The sequence below is a fragment of the Pygocentrus nattereri genome, chromosome 8, assembly GCF_015220715.1.
Source record: "Pygocentrus nattereri isolate fPygNat1 chromosome 8, fPygNat1.pri, whole genome shotgun sequence".
NCBI lineage: Eukaryota > Metazoa > Chordata > Actinopteri > Characiformes > Serrasalmidae > Pygocentrus > Pygocentrus nattereri.
In genome coordinates, this window is record NC_051218.1 from 7,426,192 (window position 1) to 7,441,599 (window position 15,408).

Consider the following 15,408-nt stretch of genomic DNA (forward strand, 5'->3'; position numbering starts at 1 on the left):
AACTGAGCCGCATCACAGTTTTCCAACATGATAATGACCCCAAACACACCTCCAAAGTGACAACTGCCTTGCTGAAGGTAAAGGTGATGGACTGGCCATGTATGTCTCCAGACCTAAACCCAACTGAGCACCTGTGGGGCATCCACAAGCGGAAGAAGAAGGAGCCCATGGTGTCTAACATCCACCAGCTGGTGAATTCCATGCCCAAGAGGGTTCAGGCAGTGCTGGATAATAATGGTGATCACACAAAATGACACTGAGCACAATTTGAACATTTTCACTGCGAGGTGCCCTCACTTGTGTTGCTAGCTATTAAGACATTAATGGCTGTGTGTTGAGTTCTTTTCAGAGGACAGTACATCTGTACTGCTATACAAGCTGCACACTGACTACTTTAAGTTATATCCAAGTTTCATTTCTATAGTGTCGTCCCATAAAAAGATATAATAAAATATTTTCAGAAATGTGAGGGGTGCACTCACTTTTATATAATCTATATCTCTTGTAGAGTGTCATAGAGTACACTTAAAGTAATTAGTAAAGAAAATGGTTCTATATACAACTCTGATCACTTAAAGCACCTTTTGCATGATTAAAGGGTTGTTTGCATCATGAAATGGTTCTTCAGACTGATGGAGAACTTGCTGTAGATGTTTCTATTGATATAGCACCAAAAAAAGTCATTCTGTTACTATGATGTCAAACTTGACACAATAGAATAAGTCTTTTTGGTACTATACAGAACCATCTATGCACCTTCTCCATCGGTCTGAAGAACCCTTTCACAATGTAAAGAACTTTACTAAAGAGCCCTTGAAGAATAATTAGTTTGAAGAGCGAGTTCCAGCAATAATGCTACAACTATACAGGACAGCCAATCAGAACAGAGCTCATTTACTTATACCAGTTTTAAAGTTGCAGTAACTAAGGCTTAAAGTATAAATATAGGTTAGGAAATAGTCTGTTATGCTGTTATGGCTGTTTTTAGTACATAAAAGTCCCACAAACATAACTGGATCTCAGGGGAACACAAATAAAGAAACAAATGAAGTGCAGGATATGGGTCGTTTAAAATATGCATGTTAAGCTGGACAGTATCATCTATATACCTCAACAGTTACAAGGTAATGATCTGCTAACTGTAAATAATTTACATCCACCTCACAGCGACGCACAGTCTTCATCAGTGGCTTTATTTGCACAGAATGGCATGTTCATCAAAGCTGTGGTGCTACTTTCATTCTTTCTGTGTTATTCTACACTGAACACATGCTGTCTATTTACACACATGCCAATTAGGGGTTTGCATGGATCAGTGGCTTCCAAACTGTGGTGCATGCACCCCCAGGGCTTGGTGAATGGCTTTTGGAGTACGTCAAAAAATTGATCTTCATTTAATTTAATTTAATCAGCTGGTCACAATTACATAGGTACTTCTACAGCACAGGGCAAACACAAGCTCTCATATAACCCCGTTTCCAAAATCAGCTGCACAAAATACAAATAAAAAAAAATTGTAATCATGTGCAAACCATTTAAACCCCATATTTAATTGAAAATAGTATAAACTATATACTTATATACTTATATACGTATAAAGAAATTATACTGTTTTTTTTTCCTTTTTAAAATTTAATATAAAGAGCATCTCAGAGAGGCGGAGTCTTTCAGGAGTAAAGATGAGGAGGAGGTCACAATTCTGTGAAAGACTGCACCATCAAATAGATCAACAATTCAAGAACGTTTCTCCACGTTAAATAGCGAATGTTACAATCCTGGGGGTGTGTGGTGTTTGTTTTGTGCTCTGTCTTTCTTGGTTATCACCTTTTCCCATAGGGTTAATGTCTGGAAGGCTCTTATTGGCTACAGCAGGGGGCGCTCCAGTTACTTATGGGGCAGAGATGCACTGCAGAAAGTTAAGTGATACTTTTTTAATCCCACAACTGGGGAATTTCCAGCTCCGCATTTAACCCATCCATGAAGTGAAACACCACATACACACTAGTGAATACACACACACTAGGGGGCAGTGAGCACACTTGCCCGGAGCAGTGGGCAGCCCTATCCACGGTGCCCGGGGAGCAATTGGGGGTTAGGTGTCTTGGAAAAGACAGGAAAAGAGAGGACTGTTCCAGTGGTCACACCTGTGCCATCAGCCTCCACCTGACTAGACCAAGTAGTGCCCTATGTTTTTTTTTGTATATTGTTTTTGCCTATTTTGGGACAGGGAGGTACCCTTAACATTGTAATTTTGTTTTGAGTTAGATGAGTGTAGTTCTCTTTTTGTTTCTAGTTTATTTTGGGGGCATTATTATCTCACCCTCTGAAGTTTTTCTCTTCAATAAGCTCACCTGCACTTGATCGGTTTTAAACTAGACTTACCAGCTTTTACAAGATGGTGCTTTTAACTTATTGTTTATTTGTAGTTGATGGTGTCTTGCTCTGGCAGTTGGATGCTGTTGGCTTATTTTTTCCCCTAGAAGTTCATAATATCATTTAAATACTCAGAGATTCTGGGGAAATCTCATGGGACAAGGTCAAAAAGCTGGCCATGATCTTTGACACCTCAGATGGCACAGCATTAAAAACAGACATGATTCTGCAGTGGAAATCACTGCATGGGCTCAGAAACACTTCTCAAAACCACTGTTTGTGAAAACAGTTCATCACTGTATCCAAAAGTGTAAGTTAAAACTTTAAAACACATAGAAAAAAACAAATATAAACAGGATCCAGAAATGCTGCCACCTTCTCTGGGCCTGAGCTCATTTAAAATGGTCTGAGGCAAAGTGGAAAAGTGTCCTGTGGTCCAACGAATCAAAATTCTTAAATTCTTTTTTTAAATGGACACTGTGTCCTCCGGGCTAAAGATGACAGGGACCATTCTCTTGTTACCTGGTGCACAGTTCAAAAGCCAGCATTAGGGCATAGGGCATGGGTGACTTGCACATCTTGAAGACACAATCAGTGCTGAATGATACGTACAGGTTGTGGAGCAACATATGCTGCCATCCAGATGACGTCTTTTTCAGGGAAGGCCTTGCTTATTGTAGCAAGATGATTAACTTAATTGTTATTGTCATTTTAAGGTAAACATTAACATTTTAATGCATTTTGGCAGCAACACTTTTTGGCAGGAAACTATAGATGCAATCTGGCAAATACAGTGGTGCTAAAACCTGCAGTGAAGGGGAGAACAGAAATGAGTTTTTCTGCTAAACACAAAGAACAGAGTATTTTATTAGAGTAAAATATTACTCTCTGATTACAACTGCAATTACAACTGTACTCAGTCCAATTTATATTACAAATATTAACTTGGACTGAATACAGATACTTAATTTCTGTGTTCTGAATAGATATTCCCAATATGTGTATGCTGATACATCCCAATCCTGATTAAAACTATGGAGATTATTGTGGCTGGTCATGCGGGTCAGCACACAATCCCGTCCGGCTAAGTATTTAAATTTTCTATTAATATTAGCATGTTTCACAGTGCACTGCACTACAGTTCCCAACATGCATTGCAATGTTCAAGCAAATATCAAATGTGTTTTTGAAATAAATAAATATTCAATATTTACCTAAAGGACATTCAGGTTTTTTGTTTTCATGAGCAGTTCAAATGACAGTAATTTGGGAATATTCTTTTTTTTTGTGACAGATGTATCAACTAAAATAAAAATCTACAAGCAAAATAATGAGAATCAAAATGACCAAAATACTTTGCAAATACAAATAATAAATAATGGGATTTAAATCAAACAACTTTTCAAAAAGATTACTACTCATTTTATTTTTATTTAAAAGAGAGTGCAGGTGAATGACCTCGTCTGAGATTTCAGAAGCAAAAGAGCAAAAGCAGCAATTAGAAAAAATTTAAGCAAAAACAATCAAAATGAGAAGACATTTATATCCGAATGAGTGAAAATGAGTACCAATCTTTTCAAAAAGTTAAGTTGGATTTAACTCTCATTATTTGTATTTGCAAAATACTTTGGACATTGTGATTCTCAATATTTTGCTTGTTGATTTTCTGAGCTTGATGTTTTCTGAGCATCACTTTGACACCCTGCAGTTTAGTGATCATAACCTGCTGTGATCTTGTCCCCATGTCACGCTGGGATGGGGCTGTGGAGAGGAGTTTGTGCCAGACTGAAATGTGAAATGCAATCAGGGCTGAATGACTTGGTGAAAGTAGCTAACTGCGATTTTTCAACATTGTGAATATTTTCTATAGATTTAGGTTCAGACCTTTTTTTGCCAAGAAGACCAGAATATTGACCTTTTATGGCTTGAGGCCTGACCGCTAAATGTCATGAGCCAGACTGGCAGTAAGTTGTGGTTGTCATGTCACAACACAGGGAGGTTTGGTTACCTCTGATTGGCCTAACTCATCCACAGGCAGTTCACAAACTCTGTGTTATTAATGTTAAAGACGGTGTTTTTGATCATATAGACTATAATTTAAAAAAAATTGCAGCTCTTGCATTTTGAAAGTTGCACTTTCTAAAATTGCTATTTTGATATAAAACCAATGAATCTTTCAGCCCCAAATGCAATGCACACTGTTCCACCGTGACATGCAGAATAAGAGCCAAAATGAAAAACAAACCTCCACACATGCAGGTCAACAAATATTTTCTGTGATTCTATTAACTAAAAATGTCCAAGTTGATAGCCATTCTGCCAGTGGCCACTAGGGCCTGCAGAAACAGACAGCTGTGTATAAATTACACTTGTAACATTTTATTGGCATCAGATGACTTTATTTTCTTTAAACTGTCAGAAATCTGGATGGCCTGACTTTCAAATGCCTCAGAGAACTGAAACTGGTACTATGCTTCAGTGGCACCACCCAAAAGAACCACTTTAGAACCTTTATTTTAAGTGATACTTTTTTTATCCCACAACCAGGGAAATTCCACCTCCGCATTTAACCCATCCGTGAAGAGAAACACCACATACACACTAGGGGGCAGTGAGCGCACACACTTGCCCAGAACAGTGGGCAGCCCTATCCACAGTGCCCAGGGAGCAGTTGGGGGTTAGGTGTCTTGCTCAAGGACACCTCAGTCATGGCCTGTCGGCCCTGGGGATCAAACCGGCAACCTTCTGGTCACAGGGCCGGATCCCTAACCTCCAGCCCACAACTGCCCCCTTGAAGAGTGTGCAGTCACTGCTCTCTGTTTTTGTAGAATGTCATTCACACGTTTTTCCCTGGAGAACCTCTAAAGGAGATCCTCTTCAGATTTCAGACCTGATCCCAGAGCAGCACCTTCATTAAAACAAAACTCCAGCCTCAAAGCAGCAGCTTTTATTGCCTTATAATCACTTTCTTTAAATAAAAATCGACATTAAAAGCGACATCAAAGTAAAAGCATTAACACGGTTATCAAAATTAGCTTCTTTCCATTTACGTCACACATTTTGGACAGATGATCTGTATTAATTTAAGCAATTAAGCAATTGTTGTTTTACGTTTGATATGTGTGATAACAAATGCGTTTTTAAATATTCCTATTTCGCAAACATAAACAAGCTTTTTTGTTTTTTTTAAAAGATTTTTTCAGGTTGTGCATGTACACCCACTCTGATTTTTTCCATTCTCTATTTTTTAAACAGATGTATTTAATAATACATAAATATCTCAAGCTTTTAAAAAATGTGCAGGTAAAAAAAAGGCAGGTGCTTCTGCTGATTTAGAGATTTAGCTGCTGTTCAAGCTTTCAAAAGTACAAACATATATCTCTTATGAAGTGTCTGTAGTTTATATTATGAATATTAGAGTTTTATTCCAGTCTGGTGGGTCAGATCTTCTGACGTGGATCTGGAGAATTACTCAGACGAAGCTTTCCTCCATGTTGGAGCAGAGCAGAAACGAGTCGACCAGTCTTGGCTTAATGAGCTGCTGATGGTCAGATGGAGCGATACTGTCTGGACACCCAGCGGCCAGTCGCCTCAGAGCAGCCTGAAGGACAGGATCAAAACACAAACACAGGAAGCTGATCAGATCACTGTATCATCGGATCAGATGAGGCTGAGAGTTACTGACAGTGACGATGTGAAGCTTCATGTATTTTTACTGGAAAACAACCTGTTTAACCTATAAAAGAATATAAAGTATAATCTAAATTTCTTCATCATCATCTTCTTCTTCATCATCATCATCGTCCTTCAGGAAGGCCTTTCTTCTCGAGGAAAGCTCCAATATCCACACAGTCCTGTGTAAACTGGTCTGGGTAAGAACAACAAGCCTCGTTCACCAACTGTTCTCAGGACGAAATTTTGGTAACAAAATCCCAATTTTATTGGGATCGTCCACATTTGATTCTTTAACTCTAAACCTATTCTAATCCTCACCCTAAGCTTAATCTCAACCCAAAACCCAAACCCAACCCTCACCCTGGTCCTGGCCCTAAGACTGTAGTGGACTGTCCAAATAAAGAGAGACCAAAATTTCTTCTTAAACCCACTGACGAAGATTCTGATGAAGATTCTGATTCACCAGTGTTCTCACAGAATCTACACACACTCAAGAGCACAACAGTGGTCTGGTTGTAGGTCTGATAAAATAAAATGTCAGTACTTTTAATTTGTAAATGTACAGTACATTACTGGCTGCAGAGATGCAGTAGTTTACAATTGTAGAAATACGGGAGATTATTGTATATTAATTACAGCTTATCACTGTAAGTGTGAACCGTAAGAGCAGGTGACTGTGCAGTCACAGTATACAGCTGCTATTTTACTGTCATTTACTGTTAATATGAGTCAGTAATTTACTGTGGAAGTAATGCAGAGACAATTCAGTAGTAATTTTACTGTAATTTTACAGTGATTTTTTAATGATTATGCAGATGTTGTATCTCTTACCAGACAGGCGACCAGCACAGAGTCGCTGTTGTTCCTCTCAGCCGGAGAACGGCACAGCTCAATGAGACGTGGCACAGCTTTAAAAACAAACAAACAAACAAACAAAAAACCCACTAATCTTTACAGGTTTAATAATCAGTTATTAATCAAAACACTTATTGATCAGTACCTACTATGAATTATTCAGTATCTAGTATCATTTGTTCAGTATTCACTATACATTTTTCAGGATCAACTATGAATTATTCAGTATCCACTATTTATCATTTAGTATGCACTATGAATTATTCAGTATCCATTATGAATTATTCAGTATCCACTATAAATTTTTCAGTATCAACTATGAATTACTCAGTATCCACTATGATTTATTCAGTATCTACTATGAATTATTCAGTATCCACTATAAATTTTTCAGTATCCATTATGAATTATTCAGTATCCACGATAATTTTTTTCAGTATCTAATATGCATTATTCAGCATCTAATATGAATTATTCAGTATTCACTATTAATTATTCAGTACCAACGATAAATTATTAATATCTACTATTAATTATTCAGTATCTACTATTAATTATTCAGTGTCAACTATGAATTATTCAATATCTACTAAGAATTAGTCAGTATCTCTGTACTATTAATTATTCAGTATCAACTATGAATTATTCAGTATCAACTATGAATTTCTCAGTACCAACTATGAATTATTCAGTATCTACTATTAATTATTCAGTATCAACTATGAATTATTCAGTATCAACTATGAATTTCTCAATACCACCTATGAATTATTCAGTATCATCTATGAATTATTCAGTAACTATTGATCAACTGATCAGTTCAACACTGAATCAGCACTCAGTAGTACTCAAGAATGTGTCCTACTACAAAAACCTATTTACTGTAGGAAAAAGAAAATACATTAGTAAGTTTGAAATGTTTTGTACTTAACGCATCTTTTAACTTTACTAAAATGAAAGGAAATTATTGTGTAAATGACTCGAGACATAATATTTCCAGCTGTTTAGCTCCTTTAGCCCCCATTCACTGAGGACTCACTCTGGTGCCCTCTAGTGTTTACAGTGATGTTTCAGGATGATGGTATAAACGGAAAATGACCAGAATCCTCTGAACTGACTCTGCTGGTACCTTGAAGCTGAATGGCAGCCTGTGCGACATCCGGGTCTCTGCTGAGACGAGCCAGCGTGACGGCGGCCTTCTGCTGAACCCGCTCACACGCAGCGCCCTCTGATGGATTGGAGGATGAAGGCTTCTCACCCAACAACAGCAGCAGCCTCTCAATTCCTACAGAAGTTTTTAATTGCTTGTTACATTAATAATATCACATATTTTTACAGCAGACATTACATAAATAGTGAAGACACCAAACTAGATAGTAAAGGTATTTTATTTGACATTTTAAGAATTCAGAGGTAACAAGAAGCTATTAAGTGATAAATAACATACAGTAATTTGACATTCTGGATATGCGTTTTTTTTTTTACAGTATGAATCTGGATACTTTCTTTCTTTCTTTCTTTAGCTATATCTGTTCATCATTCTAGAAACATCTGACATTTTTAAAGCTTTTAAAGATCAATTGCACTTTCTGCACTGTAGCTTTGATCAAACACTTTCCATCTTTATATTTTACATACCGTTCTCCTGCAGAACCTCAGAGGCGGACTGCTCCAACACAGACAGATTTGCCAAAATTGTCACAACCTTGAGGGGAACAAAGCCAACAAGTTAACCTCTTAAACACCAGGGCCCAAAGTTTTATTACACACTTCTATCATCTAAGAACAGCTCAGCCAGTTTGCACTGAAGTTACTGAATAATAAGCTTTAGTATGTAATAAGCCTGAGATTATATGGGGTAAACAGTGTAAACCACAAGTGTGGACTCTGATTTCTAACATCAACTCTTAAAAGGATGAAAACAAACGTGGAGTTTTCGGTCCAGGAGCGCACAGGGATAAAGGCTCCCTGGTGAGAAGAGCTGCAGCTGCGCGCTATGACAATTTAGGCTGAGGAACAGTAGTTTGTTTCCCATCAGACAGACCAATCAGAGCCAGGTTAAGTGGTCAGTGTGAGGTGGGATTCTGAGGGCTGTGGAGATTTTAGTGTGCAGTTTACATCAGACAATCTGGGCACTTCTGAGTCCCTGAGACTGAAACGATACAGCTAAAACTCTTCTGCAGTGAAGATAACACTTTATTAATACTCAAAGGGAAATGTGTTCCAGCAGCATATACAAGCCAAACAGTGTCCTGTGTGAACAAAACCTTGTATCGCCAAAATGGTAACTTTACAGGAGAAGGAAAAAACATGCTGTACTTTTAATGTAAGTCAATGGAACCAGAAATTTTCCAGGTCATTTTGGGACGTTTCTTTTCATTCATTCATTAAATTTACATGCGATGTAAAGGGAAACAGGCATTTTCAATTATGTCAAAAACTGAAAAACAACAAAAAATGGAGATACGAGGTTTTGTTCTAACAGCAATGATAGAATACGCATAAATAAGGTAAATAATTTTATAACGGAATAAGAAAATGTATAGTATGAACTACTGAACATGTGTGTATATGAGTGTGAGTGCTTGTGTGTCTGTGTGTGTGTATGTGTGTGTGTGTGTGAGTGTATGTGTGTGTGTGTGTGTGTGTGTGTGTGTGAGTGTGCTTGTATATGTATAGATACAACAATAACTCTGCTAAGGTACAAACAAAATGGTTTGGGTGTTACACTCATAAATAAAGCACTGAGGTCACAGTAACTGCGGTGGTTAAAGCCACAGCATCTCCATCAACATCTCACCAGTCAAACCACAGCATCTGCTGCTGTGGTCAGCAGAATACTAACAAAATGCTTTATATTGACTTTTTAAATGATGAGGTCAATGAATCGGAGCTCTAACCTGGTCTTTAGAGTACGGCGTGTCGACTCGCTGGCGGTCCCTGCAGGCCTGAAGGAGAATGTGAACAGCGTTGAGCTGCAGCAGGATCTCACACGCCATGCTGTCGAAGAAGGTGATGTTAGCCAGAGCAGCGGACGCTAAGAGGAACACTTCTCCACATGAGGCGCTCTCACACAGCTCTGTGGGAACACACAGAGAGTCAAACATGGACTACAGATACGTGTGGTTGAGTGCTTGGTGGAACCCGGGTTCACTGCGTAAGTACCGCTCAGTACAGCGAGGTAAGTTCAAACAAATTGTTCATATATATTAATTTTCATAAGAAAAAAGAAAAAGAAAACTGCAAAAAGGAAAATAAGCTAATTAAAAGCACAGACTTTGGTTCACTTGTTCTAATCTGCAAACATCAGTCCGTTAAAAGAAGTTTTCCTGACTTCAGTGCAGGATGAAATCTGAGGCCTCAGGCATGAGGCCTCCACAAACAGGCCTCATGCCTGGCATTTTCCCCCTTAGGCCTGATTCACACATGCTATGTTCATTTCGCCGATAAGCAGCACAGCGTCCCAGATTCCGCACTGAAGTGGCGTGGGATTTTAGAGTGGCACTGATTTTTTCCGCAGGTCTCATGCAGCAAAATACACTGAAATAAGCCATGAGAATCTATTAAAACTGAACAGAAAATCATATAAAAACTTTTTTTTTTTAATTATTGATGAAACACTAGGTAAAAATTCCATGCTGCAGTCAGATTTCCCGGTTTGAAACTTTTGCCTAATCACAAATCATAATGCTGTCGAGGATAAACAAACATATCGTGCACTTTTATAAATGATACTTATATTGCGCAGAGTGACTGATGTGACCATCTATCCATCTGGGAAAAGGAATGTCTGTATAACTTCCTCGCTGTACGTATGAAAGGCCAGCATGTTAAAGCTGTAGCGCTCATGCTGCTGCTCTGCTCAAGCCAAGGTAAGGTAGCACGTGTGAATCAGACATTAGACTGAATCTATTCCCCGCCCCTAATCAGACTAGGAGAGTTCACTGCTAAGAGCAGGTGGGTTAACAGAGGATAGTACAGCAATTTAAGTGTATTAATGCAGACATCACTGTCGACAAAATAAATGCGGACGTGGCTTTTGGCCATTCATTCATATTACCGGTAAGTTTGTTCCCAATTGACTTATACACTATATTTCCAAAAGTATTCAGTCACCCATCCAAACTAAATATTCCACAGTCAACTGTCAGTGGTATTATAACAAAGTGGAAGCGATTGGGAACGACAGCAACTCAGCCACGAAGTGGTCGGCCACATAAAATGACAGAGTGGGGTCAGCAGATGCTGAGGCATATAATGCGCAGAGGTCACCAACTTTCTGCAGTTGGTGTCAATCACTACAGATTCAATCACTACAGACCTCCACACCTCAACTTCATGTGGACTTCAGATTAGCTCAAGAACAGCATAGAGAGCTTCATGGAGTGGGTTTCCATGGCTGAGCAGCTGCATCCAAGCCTTACATCACCAAGCACAATGCCACCACTGGACTCTAGAGCAGTGGAGATGTGTTCTCTGGAGTGACGAATCACGCCTCTCCATCTGGCAGTCTGGGTTTAGCGGTTGCCAGGAAAACAGTACTTGTGTGACTGCATTGTGCCAAGTGTAAAGTTTGGTGGAGGGGGGATCATGGTGTGGGGTTGTTTTTCAGGAGTTGGGCTCGCCCCTTAGTTCCAGTGAAAGGAACTCTTAAAGCTTCAGCACCAAGAGATTTTGGACAATTTCATGCTACTGTGAGACTGTGAGCCAGGCCTTCTCGTCCAACATAAGCATCTGACCTCACAAATGCGCTTCTGGAAGAACAGTCACAAATTCCCACAAACACACTCCTAACCCTTGTGGAAAGCCTTCCCAGAAGAGTTGAAGCTGTTATAGCTGCAAAGGGTGGGTAGACATTATATTAAACCCTATGGATTAAGAATGGGATGGCACTCAAGTTCATATGCGTGTGAAGGCAGATGACCGAATACTTTTGGAAATATAGTGTAGATAACATCCCCTTAGTTAACTGAAAGGCCTTGGGCTAGTATAAAAAAGGGAAACTGGATCTGCTGCCGTTCCTAAAGGAACAGGAATGGAGAGTTAAACAGGAAAGTGTACATATTGGCACATTTTTACGATGACGTTTGTATCTATTTTTGTTTTTAAATCCCCTTTGTCTAAACAAAGTATCCCAAAATAGTCTTGGTGATGGGGCAGGCCTGCTGACCTCGTCACAAAATACAACAGCAGTCCACAAAGACACACACAGCTAAACAAACTGGAGACTGACTTTCCTGAATTGTTCACAAGCTTCGTGTGAGAACACAGCTGGAGCACTCCGATTCTCTTAATTTCATTGTAAGATTCTAGGCATACATATTATTGTAACTTTATTTTGGGTATAAATTTGATTTGAACTTCATTCTACATTTTAATTTTATAAGAATTGAAATATATCAACATGTTTGAATGTTTAAATTAAATTAAAATAAATATGCTTATGCACCACACGTTAATTATTTAATAAAGCATAATTTAATTCTAATTATTCTTATTTAAATATACAGGTTAAATTCAAATGCAAAAATCAAAAATATATTTTTTTGTCTGTATTATATTACTATGTAAATAGTCTCTGAAGTTAATAACTTTGACTCGTTAGAAAATAACTGAATATAATTCAATTACAGTGAAATTTGAGAATCATACACTGAATTGTTTCCTGAAAATCATAATCAAATCAAATTGTCATGAGGTCGGCCCGGTGGCATGAACAGGATCCTAAGCCTGCCTAAATGAAGTTATCTTCAATTAATAATAAAACAATGATGTAATTTGCTGGTTTACTCATGTTTTTACATCTCAAATGAGTCAAAAACGGCCATTAAGTACAAGTCATTATTTTTTCAGGTGCTATTTATGAGATTAGATATGAAACAATCCACTTGCATAAGGAAGAAGAAAGTGAATACCACAGGAGTTAACGACTGCTTAAGAGCTACAGAGAAAATGTGTCTCCTAACAACCACCTGGAAGAGCTGGTAGCCCCCAAAACTGCCCCATCAGATAAACAGCACTGAAAGCTTTGATCTTTGAAAGAGAGATGAAAATCAAGCTGCTTCAGATCTGAAAACATCCACAGGTGTTTCTGTCCATCCTTCCTCTGTGAGAAGACCACTCAGCGCTGTGGGTCTGAAAGGACGTGTAGCTGATCAAGAAGAACCTCACTGAGAAAAGGAGACAGACACATCAAACAAAGAAGCTGAACAATAGACTGACCACCCCAGAGTCCATATCTCAACACCACTGAATGGGTTTGATTACTTCAGAAAATCATCAACCAGCTTCTAAGACTGAACTTTGGAGGCGTGTCTGCAGATTCTTTGAGGAGCTGAAAGTGAGGCTCCTGAGAAGAATGGAGCTTGGAATGAAGGTGAAGAGAGGCTCACTGACTGACCACAGCTGAGGCTAAACTACATTTAGTTAAATATGTTTTCCACTTGTGGCTTGATATTAAAATGAATCATTTGTACTTAATGGCCATTTTGAGTGGAAAGTTCTCTGACTTTTACACAGCGCTGTACATGAAGGGCCCAATAAAGATTTTAGGGGGCCCCAAGTTTTGGTCAGATGCTTGGTCAGATGCTCACTGATGAGGGCAGTGACGATGTCCTGCATGCTCTCCAGAAAGCTGGCCAGGTGCTGAGTGGACGTGTGGTGAGGAGAAGTGATCTGAGCCACGACTGCTGCTGCTTCAGCTCGAGCTGCTTCTGCACACGCCTCGTCCGTCAGGATATCAGCGAGACACAGGACACCGTCCACCTGCACATAACAGACAATAGGAGCTACTTAAGTCCTGAGTAACCCATGGAACTGCAGTAGAACGTGTTAGAACATCCAGCAAAAGAAAAACAAGAATAAAACTGCCCTCTTATTTGAATTTCTGTTGCACCATAAATGGTGCAGCTCTTATATTCTGGTGCCTGAAAATTTGACGAAGAAGCTGGTGATTAAGAATCTGTGTAGGAACCGAGGTTTGCACAGCTCTGTTCTTCTCTTTCTGGATGCTTTTGTTCTAAAATGAAATGCTGAAGCTCCACAGTGAGAGATGTGAGCGACAGTAAAGCGGAACAGGATGAATGAATGAAACTGTGGATGCTGATGTTCACTTTTATTACTGCACTTTGTATCTTTGGCCATGTGGGGGCGCTGTTAAACCATTTTTTTTGAAGATTTCTACACACAAGGTGTTGAAAAGGTACTAAACTGTCTCTGGGGCAGTTCCCCCCTCATCACTGGGGTGCAATCCTCAAGGCTTCATCTCAGTCCCTTTAGTCAGGGAACATAACTGAACCATAATCCACTGAAATTATGTGTTCTAAGCTGTACTGACTCCACACACCCAGCCTTGCCTCCAGGCTTTTATTCTACCGTTCTGTTTTAAAACATTTGGTTATGAAAAGGTACAAATACCAACTTTTCACCTGGAAAAAAACTGATTTAAGCTTCACAAACAGACCTTAAAACCACTTGGAGCTTTGAGGGAACGTTTACACTGTTTGTACCTTGATGAATGAGAAATGTACCTGCACAGAACCTTCATTACTAACGGTGTAGCTGTACATTCATGCGGAACTCAGTATAAACAGTACACTTTATTAGGCTAGCATTTTATAGACGATGTACAGATGCTTAAACACTTAAACCGTCTGTGTAGCTCCACACTTGTGTTCTTCACTCTCATAGCTGTAGAACTTAGAACACAGTAGATTCACAGTGCTAAATAATTCATAATAGATACTGAATAAATCATAGTAGATACTGAATAATTCATAGTAGACAGTGAACAGTTCATAGTAGATAGTGAATAAATTACAGTAGATAATAAATAATTAACCGTAGACACTGAATAATAGTAGAAACTGAATAATTCATAGTAGATACAGAAAATATTATAGTAACTGCTCAGTAATTTGTAGTATATACTTGATATTTTGTTTTAGCTACTAAATAACATATTACTACATTATATTCATAATATACTACATTATACTCATAATATTACTACATTTTACATATTAATTTTCAAGTTTTAATATCACTCAAATTAAGTAAATTTCGAAGCACTATTTTTCAGATTTAAAATGTCTGCACTGAAAAAATGCTGCATTAAATTTCTTTGATTTTAAATGTGTACATTATTCCCACCTGAGTGAAATATATTTCACTGACACGATTATTGCTAACAGTAAGTAAAGTGTAAGACAAAATAGTGTCTATACATTTAATTCAACATGAATTCAGCCCAGTATATTTGACATGTGGGAGAGACATTCCAGTCCGTTCATTCTTCTCAGTGTAGAAGCTGAAAGGATTTAATGAGAGTCTGTTATTGGGTTCTGATGGGTTCCGAGTGTGAAGCTCGGCAGGTGTGTTGTTGTTCCTGTGTGCAGCAGGTGTGAGTTTTTCAGGCTCAGTGTTCAGTGACAGTTTAACTGGCAGATTCTCACGGGGCTCCAGCATCACTCTCAACTTTCACTGACTTTTCCACTGTTTTTCTTT

At 38.6% G+C, this 15,408-nt stretch overlaps 1 protein-coding gene across 2 annotated transcripts in view; it reads right to left on the bottom strand.

The window, feature by feature from the left end:
- Positions 1 to 5,305: 5,305 nt before the first annotated feature.
- Positions 5,306 to 15,408, bottom strand: part of LOC108443060 (INSC spindle orientation adaptor protein) — a 68,861-nt gene continuing 58,758 nt past the window's right edge. For both annotated transcript variants that reach the window (XM_037540427.1, XM_037540428.1), the window contains exons 8-13: positions 13,497 to 13,668; positions 9,804 to 9,982; positions 8,542 to 8,608; positions 8,033 to 8,188; positions 6,880 to 6,956; positions 5,306 to 5,974 (exon numbers count right to left, since the gene is read on the bottom strand). In XM_037540427.1, the coding sequence (XP_037396324.1) occupies positions 5,846 to 5,974; positions 6,880 to 6,956; positions 8,033 to 8,188; positions 8,542 to 8,608; positions 9,804 to 9,982; positions 13,497 to 13,668 (780 nt within the window). In that variant the 3' untranslated portion in view covers positions 5,306 to 5,845. The remainder of the gene's footprint in view (positions 5,975 to 6,879; positions 6,957 to 8,032; positions 8,189 to 8,541; positions 8,609 to 9,803; positions 9,983 to 13,496; positions 13,669 to 15,408) is intronic.